General features: G+C 36.2%; 2 protein-coding genes across 2 annotated transcripts in view; one reads left to right on the forward strand and one right to left on the reverse strand.

Annotated features, from left to right (window-relative positions):
- Positions 1 to 3,607, reverse strand: part of LOC120353391 — a 60,450-nt gene extending 56,843 nt beyond the window's left edge. Inside the window, exon 1 of the mRNA XM_039436952.1 lies at positions 3,426 to 3,607. The gene's annotated coding sequence lies outside the window, so the exon portion shown is untranslated. The remainder of the gene's footprint in view (positions 1 to 3,425) is intronic.
- Positions 3,608 to 3,856: 249 nt separating this feature from the next.
- Positions 3,857 to 21,677, forward strand: part of LOC111051287 (ADP-ribosylation factor-binding protein GGA2) — a 31,633-nt gene continuing 13,812 nt past the window's right edge. The window contains exons 1-7 of the mRNA XM_039436949.1: positions 3,857 to 4,390; positions 8,432 to 8,592; positions 11,273 to 11,506; positions 13,391 to 13,573; positions 16,130 to 16,349; positions 17,941 to 18,150; positions 20,437 to 20,586. Of these exons, the coding sequence (XP_039292883.1) occupies positions 4,354 to 4,390; positions 8,432 to 8,592; positions 11,273 to 11,506; positions 13,391 to 13,573; positions 16,130 to 16,349; positions 17,941 to 18,150; positions 20,437 to 20,586 (1,195 nt within the window). The 5' untranslated portion in view covers positions 3,857 to 4,353. The remainder of the gene's footprint in view (positions 4,391 to 8,431; positions 8,593 to 11,272; positions 11,507 to 13,390; positions 13,574 to 16,129; positions 16,350 to 17,940; positions 18,151 to 20,436; positions 20,587 to 21,677) is intronic.

A 21,677-nucleotide genomic window follows, 5' to 3' on the forward strand; every position in this document is an offset into this window, starting at 1 on the left:
ATCTTTATTTCATTTAGCATATACTGAAGAAAACATTTATTTATTCATCACATTGTGTACAAATACTTAACATGGGGAAAGGCACAACAGGCTCATGCTCAAAACTGTCCCATTTCCAATTCATACTTTGATTTAATACTTTAATTTAACATTGATTGAATTGACACCAGTTGAAGAAAAAACGACATTACTAACAATCAAAAGAATGATTATTGAAGTCAGCCAGACAGATCAATGATTATGTAAAATCTCCAATGATGATGATTCAACACAGAATTAATTATTGGCAGCATAACGATCATCAACAAACATGGATGAACTTGGAAAATAAGTTAACTACAAAATTAACTACTCTCATTATTAAAGCGATATTTGGTGTATTATTCAAAAGCAACACATCCCTAACATAACTGGATTAAATATCAAAGCAAATCAAATAAATCACTCAAATTATAATCAATCAGTTATATTTTTGGCTTCTAGTGGGGAAACAGAACAATAAAATTTCACTATCAAGTGGTTTGACAGGAGCTCATTGAGTGATAATTTTATCTCAAACGTTTACAAGCTACAATTTCTATCAAGAGGAACAATAGATAGCGTTTTCTACACTAGCAAATTTGTTTTATAATATAACACTGTTCACTGACTAACCGAGTTCAGTACTCTAGTATCTACTACGATCATAGAGAAAATATATCATAAGATATCCCATGGTATAGGGCGTCTATATATTTATTATTTTAATCACAAATCATAATTAAAATATGATTGGGAGAAGACAACAGGCATAGCCCAAAACTGTCTTCTGTGGTAATATACCATGGTATATTATATCTCCAGTATGATATCTGTGTTTGTACAGAAACAGTAAGATACAGATTTAATGGCCATAGAATCATAGATAAAATAGTATAGCTTAAAAAGATATACCATGGTATAGGGCGTCTATGTTCCAAATTTCTCAGTTAACTCAAGCCTATATTCCCAGTAGTTTTTTCGTGAAGCTATGTGACAATAATAGTCTCTCATACTGTGCAGATCTTACACTCTTACCCCAACAACACAATTATTATAGACAGTAGTAGACAGGAAAGATACAAGGCAAGAGAAGTATAGGAAGAAGACGGATCTCCTGGTTAAATAACTTGAGACAGTGGTACAACAGTAGTTCCATTGATCTGTTCAGGGCGGTTGCCTCAAAAATCAAAATTGTCATGTTGATAGCCAACCTTCTTAAAGGAGACGGCACATAAAGAAGAAGAAGAAGAAGTAGACAGGCTTGAGTTGACAAAAAAATTGGTTTGAAATTTGGAACATAAACGACCTATACCATGGGATATCTTCTTATGCTACGAGGTCAAATAATAGAGATTGACTACGACTGCAAATTAGGTATCAGAATTTAAGTTCGAGTATGAATTTCTATTTATTTTCATTAAAAACAGGATAAGAAATACGTTTATTAAAAAAGGGAACAAATTGAAAATATTGGCTTACATCATATTGACTGAGAAATAATAATTGCATTACGTTGCATTACTCATGTCATGTACTTGTTTTCGTCTAACCCTCTTCACATTCAATGACTGAAAAATCATTCACACCAATTTCAACAAGTGTTCACATTGTTCAATTCTTTCAATTTCTTCCTTCAAAGATTCTCAATAGATACATTTTTCAGTATATTACAAGCTTAGAGCAAGTGTGCGATAATTTTTCAAAGATTCTTAACTCACTGAAAATATAAAAATAACTGCTTGACTCAAGTTGGAGAGAATGGTGGTAGAATTTGACAAGTAATTATTGGTTAATGAAAATATGTTCAAATTTAAAATGTTTCAAAATTATAAAGGTCATGGAAAGGGGACTGATCTTGAGATTTATCAAATGCAATAACAACAGTCCTTAGAATATCAATGTAATGGAGACTTGTGTATGTACAACACTCAATTCAAAAGATAGCATATCTTTATTGACCTAGTTACAATAAACCGATTTTACATTGGCCAAACAAATACATGTGGCTACAACAAATTTGTTCTTTAGATAAATGGAATACTTGTAAATCATTTTTTTTCTGGTACCTATTGTTATTCAAGTTATTTTACCCAGGGGTCCCCAGGGGTGGGGGACCTTGATATATAATAATAAAATCTTGGTGTTAATAGGTTTTCAAATCAAAGGGGGAGGGAGGTTGGTATAGCAGCTGTAATTTTTTTCTAATTTCTTATGGGGGTGCGTCAATTTTCCACCTAATTTCAGGTGGTGGGGGAAAGGTGGGTCCGTCCATTTTCTACCTAATTTATGGTGTGGAAGAGTCTGTCCATTTTTCGCCTAATCACGGGTAGGAAAGGGGAGACATCCCTGTTTTACCTATAATTAGAGACCGAAGTTTAGAGTATGTAAATAAAAATATTATAAATCTTACGAGCATTAAAGAAATGCGAATTACTTATAAAATGGGAATTATAAACATGTTAAGTTTCATCGAATATTGGAAGAACAGTTATGGCTTATGAGCCTAGCATGTTGTTCTTTCGCAATCATAATTATTTAGCCTAGTTTTATAATGTATGAATGGAGAATAATATAAGTGATTTGATCAATTAAATCCGAATAAGATGCTTATTTTGTTCGATGAAACACCAAAAACAGCAGAATAATCACTTGAGACCAGACAATTGGTGTTATCAAATTTTGTTTGACCTCTCTAGAATATCATTTCAATGTAGAATAGAATTCTTTCAAGACTATTTTGAATTTTGAGCTGATTATTCTTAAATTCTCTTTGGTATATAACCAACATTACGACATAAATTTCGTCAACCCAATTTCATGAAACTTACATGATTATAAGTTTACCCAATATTATGACACAAAAAGTGTTAAATTTTATGAAGATCAGTCTAGCAATCAAAAAATTAAGATCAACGTCAAAATAAGATATTGCAAGAGCATACAAGACCAATACAACTAATATTGGAGAGTTTGATCTAATCTCAAAATACAAAAAAACAAAGATAAATACAAACCGGTTCGAAATGAAATTAAAATAAGAAATGAGTAAAAGGTGAGACCAATTAGGATTTTATTAGTTTTAAAAATTATTTCAACAGTATACAATGTTGATAGATGTTTATATGCAAGACTGGTGAAGACTATATACCAAAATAAAATTTGCAACTGGAAATTCAAGTAGAACAAAATGCCCACAAATATCTTTTAATTAGTTTCGAAAAACAAAATTGATAAGTGAAACCATTAATTGAATTAGCTAATGTGTTATCAACATGTTAAGTTAATACATTGGCAATTGATAATTAACTTATCAATTCAAATAGAATCAAAAATACAATCATCGTCTACTTCCAGTTATACTGGCATGTTTCCGGCATGCAGTTATATGGAGAAAAATCACTCACCTTTTGTAAAAGTATTACAGAAAATCAATAAGTTTCCAAACGAAGAGAATGATGTACATAAACTCACAAACTTCTTATTTCCGTTGGAATTTCCTTCCGATGAAAAAATTCAACACCACGTGCAAAGAGAGCAAGAAGACGCAATTTGACTTCAAGCAATATGGCGTCAAACGACAGCCTTGATTCAGTGGTGCCTGGATTATAAAAAAAAGTTATAGACCTTCTGAATTTTATCGCTGATACAGTTTTGGAAAATTAAATATTTAGTTGTTGACTAAAGATAATTCTAAAAAAATTTAAATAAGCTGAAATTTAACACCCTAAACTACTTACTCACTTTTGAATCTAATTCAAACAGAACCTCATGCTTTTTTCTTTGAGATTTTAGGTTATGTCTTGATTGTGGAGGAAAATAAAAAAAATGGTTCTGAAGCTGCTATCTAGCAACAGAATAAAATTGAATTAGAATGATTGTCAACGGAGAGCTAGCGGCATTTTAGTAGCGAACATTATAACTATATCAAACATTAGAAAGAGAATTTTATTTTTGTTGCTGGTAGCCTTGACATCCCCAAAGGAACAAGAGGATCAATAAGCAATAATTACATAACCTGAAAAAAGTTAATTAGTATTTCAAAGGTTGAAGGGAAGTTTTTAATTTGAAATGTTAGTATGCTGGTATTGCACAAATTTTCTTGATAATTCAAAAAAATGAAAATGAGGGAAAGAAAATAAAAACGTTTACTTCCTATGAAAACTTCAACCGCACATGCGCATTACGCTGTATTATTGCTAGTTGATCCTCTTGTGAACTGTCAAGGTTGATCAATTGTAAGGTTATGAATTACAATATTATGTTTATCGTTAATTTTCGTTAAGAAAATATAATTGATAATGCTAAAGGATTGTTGAACAATATCTGAGAATAATGGATATAATAATTACCAGCCTAGAAGCTCTTATTCGTAAGTACCGGGTCAATTCTCTTGTATTATCTACCAGATTGTCATTGTTGATGTGGTAATGTTTGTCTTAGATTATATGGATTTTATCCAGTTTAGTTGTATAAAAATATAATCATACTTTAAAAAACAAATTTTTCAAGGATCAAATCACATATTCCATCAGTTTATTTTATTACATATAGCAAATCAGCCTACAATATACTTTAGTGATATACTGTAGCATATCTGCGATCTCTAGGGCCGAAACATACAAGTTGTTTTTTCACACAATTCGGCATGACAGAACAAGAATCTCTCAGTCAAGTTGATTGGATTGGTGTATCGTAAATCAGCCAATCGGAGAGCTTGGGAAGACAGGAAGCTCTTTGATTGGCTGATTCTCGATACGCCAGCCAATGGGAGAGCTTCCTGCCCTGTCTTGGAAGACTTTCGACTGCCCTGTTTCGAGACTTTTCTAAAAAACGTCTCATGGATCACAGGCTCTAGATGCGCACCATGGGAATATCAATCAGCTCTCGAAGCCTGGTGTTGTAGTGATGCACATCTGACCGTGTTTCCAAGTCGTGGTGGTTTATCAGACAGATTCGAGTGGTTTAGATGGCTGCTTTGTAATTTAGAGAACCGGGTTCTAATCTAGCCAGGGCAAGAAATTTTTTTCGGGCCATTCCCGTGTTTCGGATGGACATGTTAATTCGTCGGTCCCGGTTACCTAAGAAACAATCGTTGGGTCATGTCTGAGGCCTGAAATTGATATGTTGCGACCTGAAAACTCTAACACCAGACCTGAGCCAGCCAGGGCACTCGTTATTATTACTTTCCTTGTCCTATTACCATAGGTAAGAAAGTATTGCTTACCGAAAAAATTAAGGTACCCCAATTTTTAAATTTCTATACGTTTCAAGGTCCCCTGAGTCCAAAAAAGTGGTTTTTGGGAATTGGTCTACATATGTGTGTGTGTGTGTGTGTGTGTGTGTGTGTGTGTGTGTGTGTGTGTGTGGTGTGTGTGTGTGTGTGTGTGTGTGTGTGTGTGTGTGTGTGTGTGTGTGTGTGTATGAGTGTATGTGCGTCTGTGTACACGATATCTCATCTCACAATTAACGGAATGACTTATAAGGATCCGACACGAACAATTTCGATCTAATACAATACAAGATGGCGGATAAAATGGCAAAAATGTTGTCAAAAACAGGGTTTTTCGCGATTTTCTCGAAAATGGCTCCAACGATTTTGATCAAATTTATACCTAAAATAGACATTGATAAGCTCTATCAACTGCCACAAGTCCCATATTTGTAAAAATTACAGGAGCTCCGCCCCATCTAGGCAAATTTTTATTTTTGATTCCCAAATATCAGGCTTCAGATACAATTTGAACAAATGATTCCAACATTTAAACATTCCAAGTTAAATAGATTAAGCATGAAAATCTTTACAACTAAAATGGCGAAAAGGTTGTCATGAACAGGGGTTTTCGCAATTTTCTCGAAAACGGCTCCAACGATTTTGAACAAATTCATACCTAAAATAGTCATTGACAAGCTCTATCAACTGCCACAAGTCCCACATCTGTAAAAATTACAGGAGCTCCGCCCCATCTATGCAAAGTTTGATTTTAGATTCTCAATTATCAGGCTTCATTTAAACAAAAAAAAATTAAGTGGAATAGATTGAGCATGAGAATCTCTACAATAATGTTCAGTAACATTTCCACCTAAAATTGAAAATAAGCTCAAAATTCGAGAAAATGTTATTATTTTAATTGCAAACTGTTGATTCTATTGAACCATTCACTATGAAGAGATAGCAGACTTCGTGTGTATCCAGCGTTTTTGTCCTGTCACCAGCTGGCTTAGATCTTTGAATAATAGACTTGAGATGCGCGTGAACACTAGCGTCAGGTGATAGATTTTCATAACGGCAAGGAAAGTTGTGTGAGTGTACCACACCAGATTTTTTTATCATAAATATAGGAACAGAGAATAGGACAATAGATAATAGACAATAGGAATAGAGATTTTTTAAATGTAGGAACAGATTTTTTATTGATTATTATTATCATCAGGCGAAGAAGAAGGAAGTGACTGACTACTGTCAAAATACTTGACCAAGTAACTACCCAGGCTAACATAGAGGGGCCAGAAGTTTCATGATCCGTTTTGTAGCCTTAGTACGTCCACAACCTTACCTGAATGACACCACAAGAGTAGATTGCAGGTAATATTAAAGAGTCATTCGACCATCGATACATCACGACCAAATAATCGATGATACAAATAATCGACCAAATAATCGATGATACATCACGATCATCAATTTCTTGATCGTTAGCTAGGACATTCCTTGGTGGCCCAGGAGGCAAATAAGCCTCCTTCCTACGTTCTATAGTGAGGTCCACGTTATAATGACAGTGTTTGATGAGCAATGTTATTGCTATCCTTGTCTGTCATACAACAAAGCGGATAACGCTATCTCTTTCTCACTTTGCTCTTTTGCCAGTATTAATTTATTAAAGTGTTAATAAGTGTTTAAAAGTATTGGCATTTTAAGGTTAGTTCTGATCACTAGACAACACACTTCACCAACTTTTCTCAATTGTAGTGAAAACAGTTACTCGACCAAGTAAGCAGAGTAGAGTTAGCTCGGTAGAGCTAGTATGCTAGTTACTCGACCACTAACTCTACTAGTGAAAACCAGGCTATAGTCCTAGTATTTTTTTTGTGGAGCCAAGTGACGCTGGTAGTCTCTCATACTGTGCCGTTCTTACACTCTCACCCCAACAAAACAGTGATAATTGACAGTAGCCGACAGTAAACGGCTTGAGTTAACAAAAATTCGACTTGAAATTTGGGACATGAACTATGGATGTGGATCTAGGAGAGGATAGCGCTATCTGCTCTGTTGAATGATAGACAAGGATAGCAACACCAATGTTTGTCAAATACAAAACATTATAACGTGGACCTCACTATGAGTTGATATAGTGAAGTTCACGTTATAATGGCAGTGTTTGATTAGGAATGGTATTGCTATCCTTGTCTATCATTCAACAAAGTAGATAGCGCTATCTCTTTCTGGCTTTCCTCTTTTGCCAGATTCTCTTTTAACAATGTAGAATTAATAATCAATTAACAAAATATTTCATCTTATTTATGAGAACTCATTATAAAATTATTGAGAAATCTAATTTCTTGATTAATAAAATATAATTGATTATTTTAAATAGGAATGAACAGTTAATATTACATTAATAAACCTGTATCAGCTACCGCCTATAGAATGCTTTGACAACACAGAGGTTCGGCAACCATGTTCTCCTACCTTTTAGACATTGGCTTACTACTATCAAAATTCGGAAAGAGAGCAGTTTTGGGCTAGGCCTGTTGGTCCTTTTCTAATCATTTATTTCATGTGTGTATTGTTAAATTTAAATAAAAAATTGCATGGTTGCCTGTAAAGTCGGTATACGGGCGAAAGTTTTACGTGACAACGACTTTGAGTGGTAAAATAATTTTAATGTGAATATTCATTCGTATAGTAGGAAGAAGGATGAAATAATAACTCACAATGAGAGTGAGTGAGAGGCACGCGTCCCTTCCACTCGGGCATGGTTAGCCCGCGCCCACCTAAGAGCGAGAGAGACAACCATTGACTTGACATTTTGAATTAGTGGCGCAGTCGCAGGAGATTGCTTGCGGCGCCTGCGCAGGTTGACTGCTCCGTTTCACTCTCTCTCCAGGTGAATGCTTCGGGTTGCTGGGCTTGCTGCTGCGAGCGTTGCTCGCCACTGCTCCTATTCGTGCTCTTTCCAGACGACCGTGAACCGAAACGAACGCTCTCACTCGCTCTCATTGTGAGCGCATAACGTGGGAACGTAACGCAGTTTCTTGAAGTGTCTCCCGGCAAACCAATTTATAAGACGTTGTCACGTCAATAAACTAGGAATACATTCTGGACAGTCTCTTGGCCACCTGATACTTTTAAAAGTACTTGTCAGATTTCTTTCCAACCTATTCTATTCATAAATGTGTATTTTTGTTGCAGAACGGGCCACCAATAATCAAAACCAATGCCCTGACACGGCAGCAATAGACGCGTTTTGTGGACTCATCAACCAGGAGCCCGAATGTGCTCAGAGTGCTGCTAGATTCATATCGGCTAAAGCGCATTCTATGCAGGAATGGGAGGCGTTACAAGCGTTGAACGTAAGTCGCTTGAATTTATTTATTTAGCGTATGATAAATTATATTATTTAGAATATGATATTTTATATTCATAATTTTATAAAGAATTTGTATTTTATGTTTGTAAGTATGAATTGTATATTAATTTTTTGTTGACATTAATAATTGAATTGAATAATTGAATTGTATGACAGCATAATATATACACAACACATTTATAATCACAAATTTCGCAAAAAAGAAAACAATAGAAATTTCATAGATAAAACGAATAAAATATCTTATTACTTTCCTTGCCATATTACCATAGGTAAGGAAAGTATTGCTTTCCAAAAAAAATTAAGGTACCCTAATTTCAAGTTTTCTATACGTTTCAAGGTCCCCTGAGCCCAAAAACATGATTTTTGGGTGTTGGTCTGTGTGTGTGTGTATGTGTGTATGTCTGTGAACACGATAACTCCATTCCTAATTAACCGATTGACTTGAAATTTTAAACTTAAGGTCCTTATGCCAAGAGGATCTGACAATAAGAAATTTAATAAAATCGAATTCAAAATGGAGGATAATTACTAAAAAACCATGTTTTTCACGGTTTTCTCGAAAACGTCTCTAACGATTTTCTTCAAATTTATACCATGGATAGCTACTTATAAGCCCTATCAACTGAAATGAGTCTCATTTCTGGGAAAATTTCAGGAGCTCCGTAATATTCTTGAGAAAAATGGCGGATAATGACTAAAAAGCCATGTTATTCTTGGTTTTCTCGAAAACGGCTCCAACGATTTTCTTCAAATTTATACCATGGATAGCTATTTATAAGCCCTATCAACTGACACGAGTCTCATTTCTGGGAAAATTGCAGGAGCTCCGTAATATTCTTGAGAGAAATGGCGGATAATTAGTAAAAAATCATGTTTTTCACGATTTTCTCAAAAATAACTTGACCGATTTTTTTCAAATTCATCCCCTGTATAGTTATTTATCAACTCTATCAACTGGCATGAGTCTTCTTTCTGGGAAACTAATGGGGGGGGGGTCCACCCCATCCTTGAGAAATAAACTTAGTAACCTCCTTCTCATGCATGAGGTAGGTAGGAAGCGCAGTTCATAAAAAGAACACAGTCATAGTCGAGTTATTTCATTTGTAGAACAGCTGTTTTGACGACTTTAAAAAAATGACGACTAAAAAAATCATCGAATTTCACAGTTTACACAAAGGAAAAAGTACTCTGAAAACAATTATATATACACATGTACAGAAGTCTGATCATAGTTTCAAATATGAGCAAGGAAAGTTGTGTGAGTGTACCACACCAGATTTTTGACCTGGAAATTAGAGGCATGCTACCAGCCTTTTTAATTTTTTCCGAATACTTGATTTTCCCAATCTACTTGATAAGGTAATTTGTAGAGGGTTAATGCCTGGGAATCCTTAGCTCAGGCGTTGAATGTGAGTCGCTTGAATACATTCTAAATTATCACAGTTTTCCTGATTACTTGATTTACTCAATCTACTTGATCTGGTAATTTGTAAGGGAATGCTCAGCCTGAAAATCCTCAGCTCAAGCAAACCTGGAGATTTGAATTGATTGAGCTCTAAGCCCTCTCCATAAAATACAATATTCTCACAGACGTGTATCTTTGTTCAGAACCTCAATCGGTCTCTCTCTTCTTTATTGACAACTAGCAGGTAACCCGTGCTCCGCAAGGGTCTAAATGAAAACTTGACCTACTGAAATCTTGAGTTCAAAATAGGCCTTTAACCATCCTCAGTTGATGAGAATCTATATGCAAAATTTCAAGTTAATCAGTCCAGTAGTTCAGACGTGATGATGCATCATCATTCGTTAATTTTTATCCCGTACTTGTCTAAGCCAATTCTCCCCTTTATTATATCTAGACTCCGCTATCCTTCAGGTAGTAGGGGACCACTCCTGACCCGGGCGAAAGGCTGGTCTTCACGTAGGGGGCTACTCATAGATTATGAGAAGGTGTTTTCCTTATCCTCCTCTGCGAAATTGTGACATTGCCTCTGATTTTCATCAAGTTATCACGTAATAGACACAAATAACAAAAAGTTATTTGATCAGCTGTTTTAGCAGATTTGAAATCTGGACAATATGAATGTTATCAGACAACAATGTGTACGTTCTATGTACAGTAAATTGTTCCAGTTCCAATCGTAAATTGTTCCATCACGTGACTAGTGCAAAATGTTCTCATGGAACGCCATTTCAAAATCGTTGGTTCAAGCTTTTGGCGCGCACATATAAAGTTGATTTACACTAAAATGTGTCGTTTACTAGCTGCGTGAATGAAGAAAGGCTGTTTTACAAACCTACCGGCTAGAAAAGTGTAAATTTATTTTATTCCATTACTCTCAAATTTTCTATCGAGAAAAATTCATTTAATGAATGGTTATCAAACATCATATTGTTGGTTATGTATACGTCGTCGACGACGGAAGGTTACATACTAACTAAAATCCATCTTTAGGGCCAGACCATATTGAGCGTTTTTTCAGGCGCCAATCCAATCGGCCAATCTAAGAGCTTCCTGCCCTGCCGATTCTAAAAACGCCTGAAAAACGCTCAATATGGTCTGGCCTTTATTCTGTACGCACCTACATATTCTCTTGAGTATATTGTACAAGTTCAAAACTGATTTTATTTGAAATTGATGCAACTTTTGTTCGATGTAGGTGTTGGACACATGCATGAAAAAATGCGGGAGCAACTTTCACGCGGAGGTTGGCAAGTTCCGGTTCCTGAACGAGCTGATAAAGCTGGTGTCGCCGAAATATTTGGGCGCGCACACGCCCGAGCCTGTGCGTAGGAGAGTGCTCGAGCTGATTCAGTCGTGGACCGTGCAGTATCCCAAGGAACCCAAGATCAAGGAGGCATACGAAATGCTCAAGAAACAGGGAGTGGTCAAGGTTCGTTATTAATATACCAAAATAAAAATATCCAAGTAAATTATTTAAACTCAAAATAATAACAATAAAGGTAAAGAACTAATGAAAAAGACTAAGAAATTGTCAAAAAACCACTGATTTGATGACAAAAATCAGTGGTTTTTTGACAATTTCTTAGTCTTTTTCATTCAATATGAATAATTACCACAATATCAACTTCTCAACTACACAAAAAAAGTAAAGAACTAAATAATGTATGAAAGAGATATACAACACCCGGTTGCAAAAAAGTCTGTTAACTTTTAATCCCGATTAAATGCCACGGGAACTAGTCAGAGAAGCCGTCTTTTCAAAAAAGCTTTCCCTAATTGATTATTGTGGAATTAATAACGGTTAAAATTTAAGCGACTTTTGTGCAACCGGACATTAGGGTGTGATCACATTGGATGCGCATATGTGTAAGTGCACGCTTGATCATGCATGACCAAACTTGCAGATTAGAAACAAGATATGGGAAGATCAATAGGAACACTCACACTGAACGTGTGCACTTGCTGGTTGCGTTCAGTGTGAGCAGCTACATGCACACAATCGTTCAGGAATCTCAACACAGATTTATAGAGTATATTCATGCAGGAGGAAGCCATTTCAATGAAGTAATTGTCAAAAAGTGATAGATGCTATTAATAATTCTCAAATGGCAAGTCTTGAACTTCACATTAGTTTATATAAAATCATTTTTGCCCTGCCCACTTTTGTTTAATGACGTTTCTACTTTCCTTGCCCTATTACCATAGGTAAGGAAAGTATTGCTTTCCGAAAAAAATTAAGGTACCCCAATTTCTAAATTTCTATACGTTTCAAGGTCCCCTGAGTCCAAAAAACTGGTTTTTGGGTATTGGTCTGTGTGTGTGTGTGTGTGTGTGTGTGTGTGTGTGTGGTGTGTGTGTGTGTGTGTGTGTATGAGTATATGTGCGTCTGTGTACACGATATCTCATCTCCCAATTAACGGAATGACTTGAAATTTGGAACTTAAGGTCCTTACACTATAAGGATCCGACACGAACAATTTTGATCAAATGCAATTCATATGGCAGCTAAAATGGCGAAAATGTTGTCAAAAACAAGGTTTTTCGTGATTTTCTCGGGAACGGCTACAATGATTTTGATCAAATTCATACCTAAAATAGTCATTGATAAGCTCTATCAACTGCCACAAGTCCCATATCTGTAAAAATTCCAGGAGCTCCGCCCCATCAATGCAGATAGATTCCCAATTATAAGGCTTCAGATACAATTGAAACAAAAAAATTAAGTGGAGTAGATTGAGCATGAAAATCTCTACAATTAATGTTCAGTAACATTTTCACCTAAGATTGAAAATAAGCTTTAAATTCGAGAAAATGTGATTATTCAATTGGAAATTATTGTTGATTCTATTAAATCATTCACTATGAAGAGATAGCAGACCTCATGTGTGTCTCCAGCGTTATTGCCCTGTCACCAGCTGGCTCAAATCTTTGAATAGTAGATTTGAGATGCGCGGGAACACTAGCGTCAGGTGATCAATTTTCATAAGGGCAAGGAAAGTTGTGTGAGTGCACCACACCATATTTTTGAAAGTTCCCGTTATTCTGGGTCACCCGGTATTACTAATATCCTTCATCTTTCAACACAACTCCTTCAAGCCCTCAATTTCTCTCATGTGAGATGGAATTGAATTGAATATTTTCATTCCCATATAAAACGGGTCATATAATAAGTAATTCAAAGGCTTGCCACTAACGGTAGAACATGCATGATAAACATGTGTGTACATGCATGTCTCTACATAATTAGCGGATGAATAGAAATAATTGAACAGTGTTGCCATGTTCACTAATTGGTTTTGTGTGGGTTTTTCAGGAGGAAAGGATAGGAACAATAAATATAGAGAAGCCTCCTGAAGCGTGCGTTTCGCCCAGACCTCAGGCCGACTCAATCTTTCAGGATGAGGAGAAATCTCGATTGTTACAGAAACTTCTGCAGAGTAAGAAACCTGGTGACCTGCAAGCCGCTAATAAACTCATCAAAACTATGGTCAAAGAGGTGAATAACAAATATTTCATTCCAATTATTATCTTTTTTCATTAACTTTGTTGTACTTTTTGTATGAAAGAGACTGGATAAATCTGCTCAGTCACGATTTCTTAATAGTTATTTGTATATCTAGAGTGAAAAGTACGACTTTTTCTCCCTGTGGGAAAAAGTTTGAAGCCCGAGGCGAAGCCGAGAGCAACAATTTTCCTGAGGGAGAAAAAGTATTTTTCGCTCCTGATGTACACAACATTTTTCCTCCATCTACATTTTTTTATAGAAACTGCAAATAATATCATTTTAATAACTTACGTATTAGTGACAATGTTTCCTAACAACATAACCTGAAATCTGAAACCCAAAAACCGGTCGTATGATTGGCACTGCCGATTGCACTATCTATCGGCAAAAGTTGTAACAATTATATCAGCTGGGCGTCAACCAAAAATGGCTGACTCCAGATCACGCGGTTCAGATTTGAATTGCAGATCAAAAATATTTTGTTGGCTGGTTTTTTGAATAGAATATAATATTTTAAAAATTGTATGAATTTTTATCGTCTACTAATATTAAGAATATAATATCATACAAACATATATTTCATGAGTTGATCAAATTTCTGGTTGTGGTATTGAATTCAGTTGACTCAATGACAGATACCTCTATTATGCTTTCTTATCTGAGCTTAGACCTTCTACCCAATTACAATGTAAGTTTTAAAATAGAGATGCTTCCCATGTTATTTAAATGGGGTCACTTTTCCTCCCTAGGGAGTTTTTCTGTTTTTTACTACCGAGAGCGAAAAAGTGACACTTTGGTATTATGTTTCAGGGAGTAAAGTAAGTACTTTAGACAGTAGGTGGAGGAAAAAAAATTGTAGTCTCTGATCAAATTTTTTTATGATTTCTTCTTCTTGTCAGCCTTTTCCGACTCTGGTGGGGTCGGCGTTTCGCTTCCAGGAGTCTCGAGGGCTTCGTTTGGTGTTTAAGTCCCTTCTCGACAAGATCTTGGGTGATAAAATATTCCCATTTCTTCCTCGATCTTCCCCTCTTCCTAGTGCCTTCGAGATCCAAGTGGTCGATCTTTTCCCCACATAATCGTCCTCCCTTCTCTCCACATGTCCGTACCACAGCAGTATTTTTTCTTGTATTTTCTTTGATATTTCTGTAACATTCATTCTGTTTCTTATCATTTCATTTCGGATTCCATCCCTTCCAGTTAGGCCGCAACTTCACCTCAGCATCTTCATTTCAGTGACCTCCTGTCTGTGTTCATGGCCTTTTTTAACTGCCCAGGTCTCCGCTCCGTATGTCAACGGGGGCCGCACGACTGTTTTGTAGATTTTACCCTTTAGTTTATCATTCATTCTGCTATCACAAAGTGATCTGCCAAAGTATCACAAAGTGATCTTCTATCCAGTCATCTGCCTCTAATTTATCCAGGCTGTATTTAATGATTTATTATGATAAATCTAATCAATTTATCATAGTAGATGATTAGTCATAGCAATGCTTGAATTGCGTTCGAATCTAATTGGTCATAGAATTGACTGACTAGGTTATTGTCTTTAAGGAATGATTATTCTATTAAGATAATGAAGAATATGCAGCATTATTTAGGATTTCCGTTTAATAATAATTATATATTAATTAGCATTTGAATAAATGCATTCTCTATTCAATTCCATCTGTAACTGGTTGGCCGCTATGGCTTCGTATAAAATGAGCGCTGCTATCCAGAGATTGTCAGTTTGGTGTAAGGGTAAGCATTCCTGACTAGCAATTGGGAGGTACCGAGTTCGATTCCCGGGCTGGCAATTAATTTTTGGATAGTAGTTCTCATCGAATTTCCATCTAGCTTTTAACCCTGTTGTCAATGTCTGCAGTAGCAGAAGTCTTCGGGGTGATTTGCAGCATTTATTTAGGATTTTCGTTAAATAATAATAATTAGATAATGAAGAATAGCTTTAATCTTCAAGAACATTTCAACTTCAATGCTCTGATGAAATAATAATACTTGAGTTTCAATACTACTTATTCTCAAGGTATCATATTTAGTTGCATAGTCAGGACTTCCTATTTTCCGGACCTGCACCTTCAAAAAAAAAAAAATGACCGCCGTAGGTGGTGGCTGGCAATGATATTTTAAACGGGAACTGGACAAACTGAGATATCGACAAACTGTGACGCTCTCTAACAGCTGATTAGTGATTTTTTCCCAGTAGGAATTCCTATAAGACCACCACATACGGCAGCCATTTTTCTTCTAGGCTCAGGTCCGGCAGTACATATAGAAGTTCCTGATATAGTAGTAAGTTATATAGGAAGTCCTGATTGAAACTTGATTTATTTATCAATAAAACTAATCTTCTTCTTCTTCTTCTTCTTCTTCTTCTTCCTCTTTATGGCTGGCCTTACTCATGCATTTGCAACTTTGTCAATTTAAGAAGAAGAAGAGAGCAGCTAACATCTTACTGATTTTTATCTCTTTTCTGTATAGGTCTACTTGTAATTTTTATTTTCTTTATATTATATCTTACTGATTTATTTGCATCTTTATTGATTTCAGGACGAGAAAAGAGTTGAACAGAAAGTGCGGCGTCTATCAGAGTTGGAAGCTGTTCACAACAATGTGAGACTACTGAGTGAGATGTTGGACTCGTATCGTCCAGAGCAGAGTTCGCCACAAGATCTGGAGTTGATCACCGAATTGCACACTAGTTGCAAGCGACTCAGGCCCACAGTCTTCAAGCTAGCCTCGGAAGTGCATGCCGAGGAAGACCTGTTCGGTAACATTATTTATAATAAAGCTGTTTTTAAATTAATAAAATAATAGATTAAAAATAGAAATTATATTACAAGTAAAATACAAGTGATAATTTGTATTTTCAATCTAGTATTTTATTAATTCCAAAAATAGGGTACTTATTCTACAGGGTGTGTGATAAGTCACTCCCTATTTTTATACAGCTATAATTTCTTTATTCATGAACCAATTTTATTAGAACTACATTTGTTAGATAGAGCACTCCTTGAGGTTGTGTTTAACACCAATTTTAATTTGTTTCAGTTTAAAAATGCCCCCTCTCTTGACTGTGGAAGAACGAGCCGAAATAGCAGCTCGTTATGAGGTCTGAGGATCTGTGGTACGAGTACAAAGATGGTGGTGGGCTAAACGAGAGATCCATGTAACACTGGATTCAAATACATTGAGATCTTTCTTATGAATCGTTGCAACAGAGTAACGTGAAAGACCACTTTCACGAGATCCTTGATGCAGTGATTTCTTGGGGCTCCTCATGAACATTTCACGAACTCTTTCAACATTCATACCTTCCGATCCTATTTGTTCAGTAATCTGCTGTCCTTGACGTTGATGGTCTTCCTGATCGTCTTCTATCTGCAACACTCCCTGTTGTTAGTAATTTTGAATGGCAATTTTTAACAGTTTTTGTATCCAGTGTTGCATGGATCCCTCGTTCAGACCTCCACCATCTTTGTACTCGTACCACAGATCCTCAGACCTCATAACGAGCTGCTATTTCGGCTCGTTCTTCCACAGTCAAGAGAGGGGTCATTTTTAAACTGAAACAAATTAAAATTGGTGTTAAACACAACCTCAAGGAGTGCTCTATCCAATAAATGTAGTTCTAACAAAATTGGTCCATAAATTGAGAAATTATAGCTGTAAAAAAAATAGGGAGTGACTCATCAGATACTCTGTATTTTATAAATAAAAATAAGTAGCTCTTAATTCATACATTTTGAGATGATAAAGCTGTATTTTCACACACCAGTGACAGTGAACAGAGGAAAAATAAATCCAATAAGTTCTGATAGCATACTTCATACTCACTCGTCTGGACTGATTGTGAATTTTCCAATTAGAACTAATGTGAATTATATTTTCACTGTTCACTGTCACTGTCCTATCCTATTCTATCTAACATTGAGAATAAATTTCATTTGACATGTTGTAAAATATATTCTGACTAAATTTGAATGTATTTACTGTAATTGAAAAACACAGTTCTATTTTTGTCACATTCACATTTATTAGACTTTTACACATGACTGCAGTTTCTTGTTGAAATCAACACATCTTTAGCTGTAGTGATGCATAGATATCAATGATGAAGATGTGTTGGTTTCAAAACGAAACTACAGTCCTATGGTAGGCCTATAAATGTGGATGTGACAAAAATAAAACTGTGTTTCTCCAATTATGGAGAAATTCCACAATATCGATTCTTGTGAGGGTTATATGTAGGAGAGGGCCGACTGCGCCCTAATTTCGCTCTCCTAGGTCAAAAATTAAGGCAGTCATTCTATTCTTATTCTACAATTTTTATCATGAATGCTGTTTTGTTCGTGTTTCAGGCGAAGTGTTCGCTACGAACGACGAACTCGGGGAGGTTTTCGAGAAGTACAACCGGCTGATAGTTCAGGGCGGTGCTAGCAGTGGCAGGGCGGGTGGAGGTGAAGGAGGGGCCAGTCTGCTGGACCTGGGCACCCCAAGTCAGGAGGCTCTCCCTCCCGCTCCTTCAACCCCCTCTGTCAACATGATCGATGATCAGCTTGCTGGACTAGGTAATCATCAAGTAATAATATCATAGAGAAACAATAGCGTAAGTAGATATCCCATGGTATAGGACGTTTATGTCGCAACTTTTACTGTTATCTCAAGCCGATTACTGTTGATTATAGGTGAATTTTACTGTTTTGTTGAGGTGAGAGTGTATGAACGGCACAATATGAGAGACTACCAGTGTCACACAGCTTCACGGGAAAGAATAACATGAACAGCGTCACACAGCTTCACCGGGAAGAGCTGCGTGGACTATCGGCTTGAGATAACAGTAAGAGTTGCGACATAAACGTCCTATACCATGGGATATCTACTTATGCTATTGTTTCTCTATGATAATAGTTAATAAATAAATTGATCGATGGAGAAAACTACAGTACTGTATTATTAAACTTAAATGCACTATCTCATTCCTTCACTTATGGTTATCACCACAAGATGACCTTTAGGGTGTGATCACATTGAATGCGTGTATGTGCTCGTACACATTAGATAATGCATGAGCCGAGAAACAAAATTTAGAAAATGCCTTTAAAGCACGTTGTGACGTGCATGGAGGTGTTCACACTGAACGCAACAAGCAAGTGCAAACGTTCAGTGTGAGTACAAAAAAGTTTAATTCAAGTTTTTTGTAATAAATAAATAAATAGAGTGTTTTTATTGCTCTTTTTTCAGGTTTTGTTCCCCATCTGCACGCTTGGTCATGCATAACCAAGCTTGCACTTGCACATATACTCATTCAATGTGATCATAACCTTCACTACAACACAGAAAACTCCCAACTATCGCTCTTTCGACTCCACATGGAAAGCTAGTTTTAAAAGTTCCACTTCGGTAGCGCGCTGTGGTTGCCGGCCTTCCCCCACTACTAGAGAACCATACTCATCAAAACAATCACAAAACCAAACTACCACCGCGGGAGCGAGCTCGCTACCTCTAGCAGACGTTGGTGTGGCCAGTGCTTAATGCCTGGGTATTACATCAAGAAAGTGGAGTGATCCATGGTCTAGTGGATAGAGTGCCTGCGTAGCAGCATAGAGATCCCGGGTTCAAACCCTCTTAATACCAAACGTTTTTTAACCAGATCACTCCCGTGTTATCGGATGGGCACGTTAAAGTGTCGGTCCCGGCTGAAGTATGACAGTCGTAAGGCCCATTGACGGCTTAAATTATATATTCAGGCGGTGGAACCTCCCCGCAAGGGACTCCCCACCAACAAAAGCCATACCAATTTACTTTTTACATCAAGAAAGTGCATATTGGATGTTGGTTTCAAACGGCGACTCTTATGCCGCATCCACATGATTGCCCATTGAAGGCCAATGTCGACCTTCATTTGCCTAAGTTGGGTCAAATACTGGTCAGACTGGGCCAGCGACTAAGTCAACATGTGGACTAGGCAATAGGCTAGCTACTAATGACAGAACATGCATGACGAACATGATGTGTGTACACACATTTTCTTCATGCATGTTCTGTCGTTAGTAGTCAGCCTTATGTCTACTTGTCAAACTAACCATTATTCTATAGGACGAGAGACGATATATGATGTCAAATATGCTTTGTTGAATTGTATTAGACACTATATTTTCGTAGTGTTTTTCAGCATGGAGAAAATATAGCATTAGAAGATATCCCATGGTATATGGCGTTTATGTTCTAAATTTCACTGTTAACTCAAGCCGATAGTCCTAGTAGTTCTTTTTTGTGAAGCTATGTGACGCTGGTAGTCTCTCATACTGTGTCGTTCTTACACTCTCAATACACACTAATAATAGACAGTAGCATAGCCACCTCCAATACAAGGCCGCGGCCGCGGCCAGCTGAAAAAGATCAGCTCAAAATATCGTAGGCCGGGGCCTTGTATTAGAGGTGGCTATGACAGTAGTCGACAGTAATCGGCTTGACTTAACAAGAAATCGGCTTGCAATTTGGATCATAAACGACCTATACCATGAGATATCTTCTTATGCTATCATTTCTCTTATAATTTAACCTAGAAAACATTCACTATTAGACTGTTTCCCACATCGAGCCATATGCTAACACTACGTTTAACGCTAAACCACGTTTACTTGTGGATATGGTTGCATTTATCGTAATGTGTTTCATATGGGGTTTAAACGAACAGCTGACATTTCTACGTTTAAACCGAGTATCTGCATATTGTTTTTACAATAAGGGTCGCAACATTTTTGAAACCATTTACTGTATTTACCCTATTATACCTCCACTATTAGAGACTGTTTTTCACATATATTTCAATTGGTCAACAATTTCAATTGCAGGTTTGGATATTGGTGCACCAGCGGCAACGAATGTGTCGGCACCAAGAAAGGATCTGGCGTCACTTGGTGATATTTTTGGTGCTGCGCCCGAAACCCCACAACAGAACCCTTTGCAACCAATGGCGACAGGGCTGCCCATGTATAAAGAAGGTAAGAACAATCCTGTTAAATTGGTGAGTGCATTTTGATATAGTGAGGTGCACGTTATAATGGCAGTATTTGATTAACATTGGTGTTGATATTCAAAGTTTGGAAGTTTTGTATCAAATTATGGTGTTGTGTATCAAGTTGATGATGCTGTATCATATTGTGTTGATACTGTATCATTTTGTGGTTATTGTTCTTGTTCTATAATGAGGTTCACGTTATAATGGCAGCATTTGTTGACATTGGTGTTGTTGATATTCAAAGTTTGAAAGTTTTGTATCAAATTATGGTGTTGTGTATCAAGTTGAGATGATGCTGTATCATATTGTGTTGATACTGTATCATTTTGTGGTTATTGTTCTTGTTCTACAGTGAGGTCCATGTTATAATTGCAGTATTTGATAACATTGGTGTTGCTATTCAAAGTTTGTAAGTTTTATATCAAATTATGGTGTTGTGTATCAAGTTGAGATGATACTGGATCATATTGTGTTGATACTGTATTATATTGTGTTGATACTGTATCATTTTGTGGTTATTGTTCTTGTTCTATAGTGAGGTCCACGTTATAATGGCAGTATTTGATTAACATTGCTTTTGCTATCCTTGTCTATCATTCGACAAAGCAGATAGCGCTATCCTCTATCACCTCCGCACTGTTCCCAGATTGTTTCTAAACAATGTTAATAAGTAGAAAGAACTATACTCTGATTACTTTAGAACATTCGAAACATGAATTTTATTATTTTTTTGGTGTTTTTCAAGATGGAAACTATGATTTTATGACTTTTATAGATCTATTTTGTATAAAGATGAACAGAAGTTCAGGTAGAATTATTTATTATTTCCAGGATTTAATTTACTTCATATTGTTTATGAGAAATCGTCAAATTAAATATGTATCTGAAGAATACAATATCACTAATAATTATAAAATTGTTAAAAAGTTGAATTCAAGCGAGATTAGTTTTTTGTCTTTGCTGATTGATTTATTGAAAGATGGCTTCTTGGTATTATTTTATTTGAACGGCCAAAGGTATATATATAGAACGCAATTTTGAAAACGTTCAATCATTTTTATTACTATGTTTATT

This window comes from Nilaparvata lugens, chromosome 10, assembly GCF_014356525.2.
Source record: "Nilaparvata lugens isolate BPH chromosome 10, ASM1435652v1, whole genome shotgun sequence".
In the NCBI taxonomy this organism is placed as follows: Eukaryota; Metazoa; Arthropoda; class Insecta; order Hemiptera; family Delphacidae; genus Nilaparvata; species Nilaparvata lugens.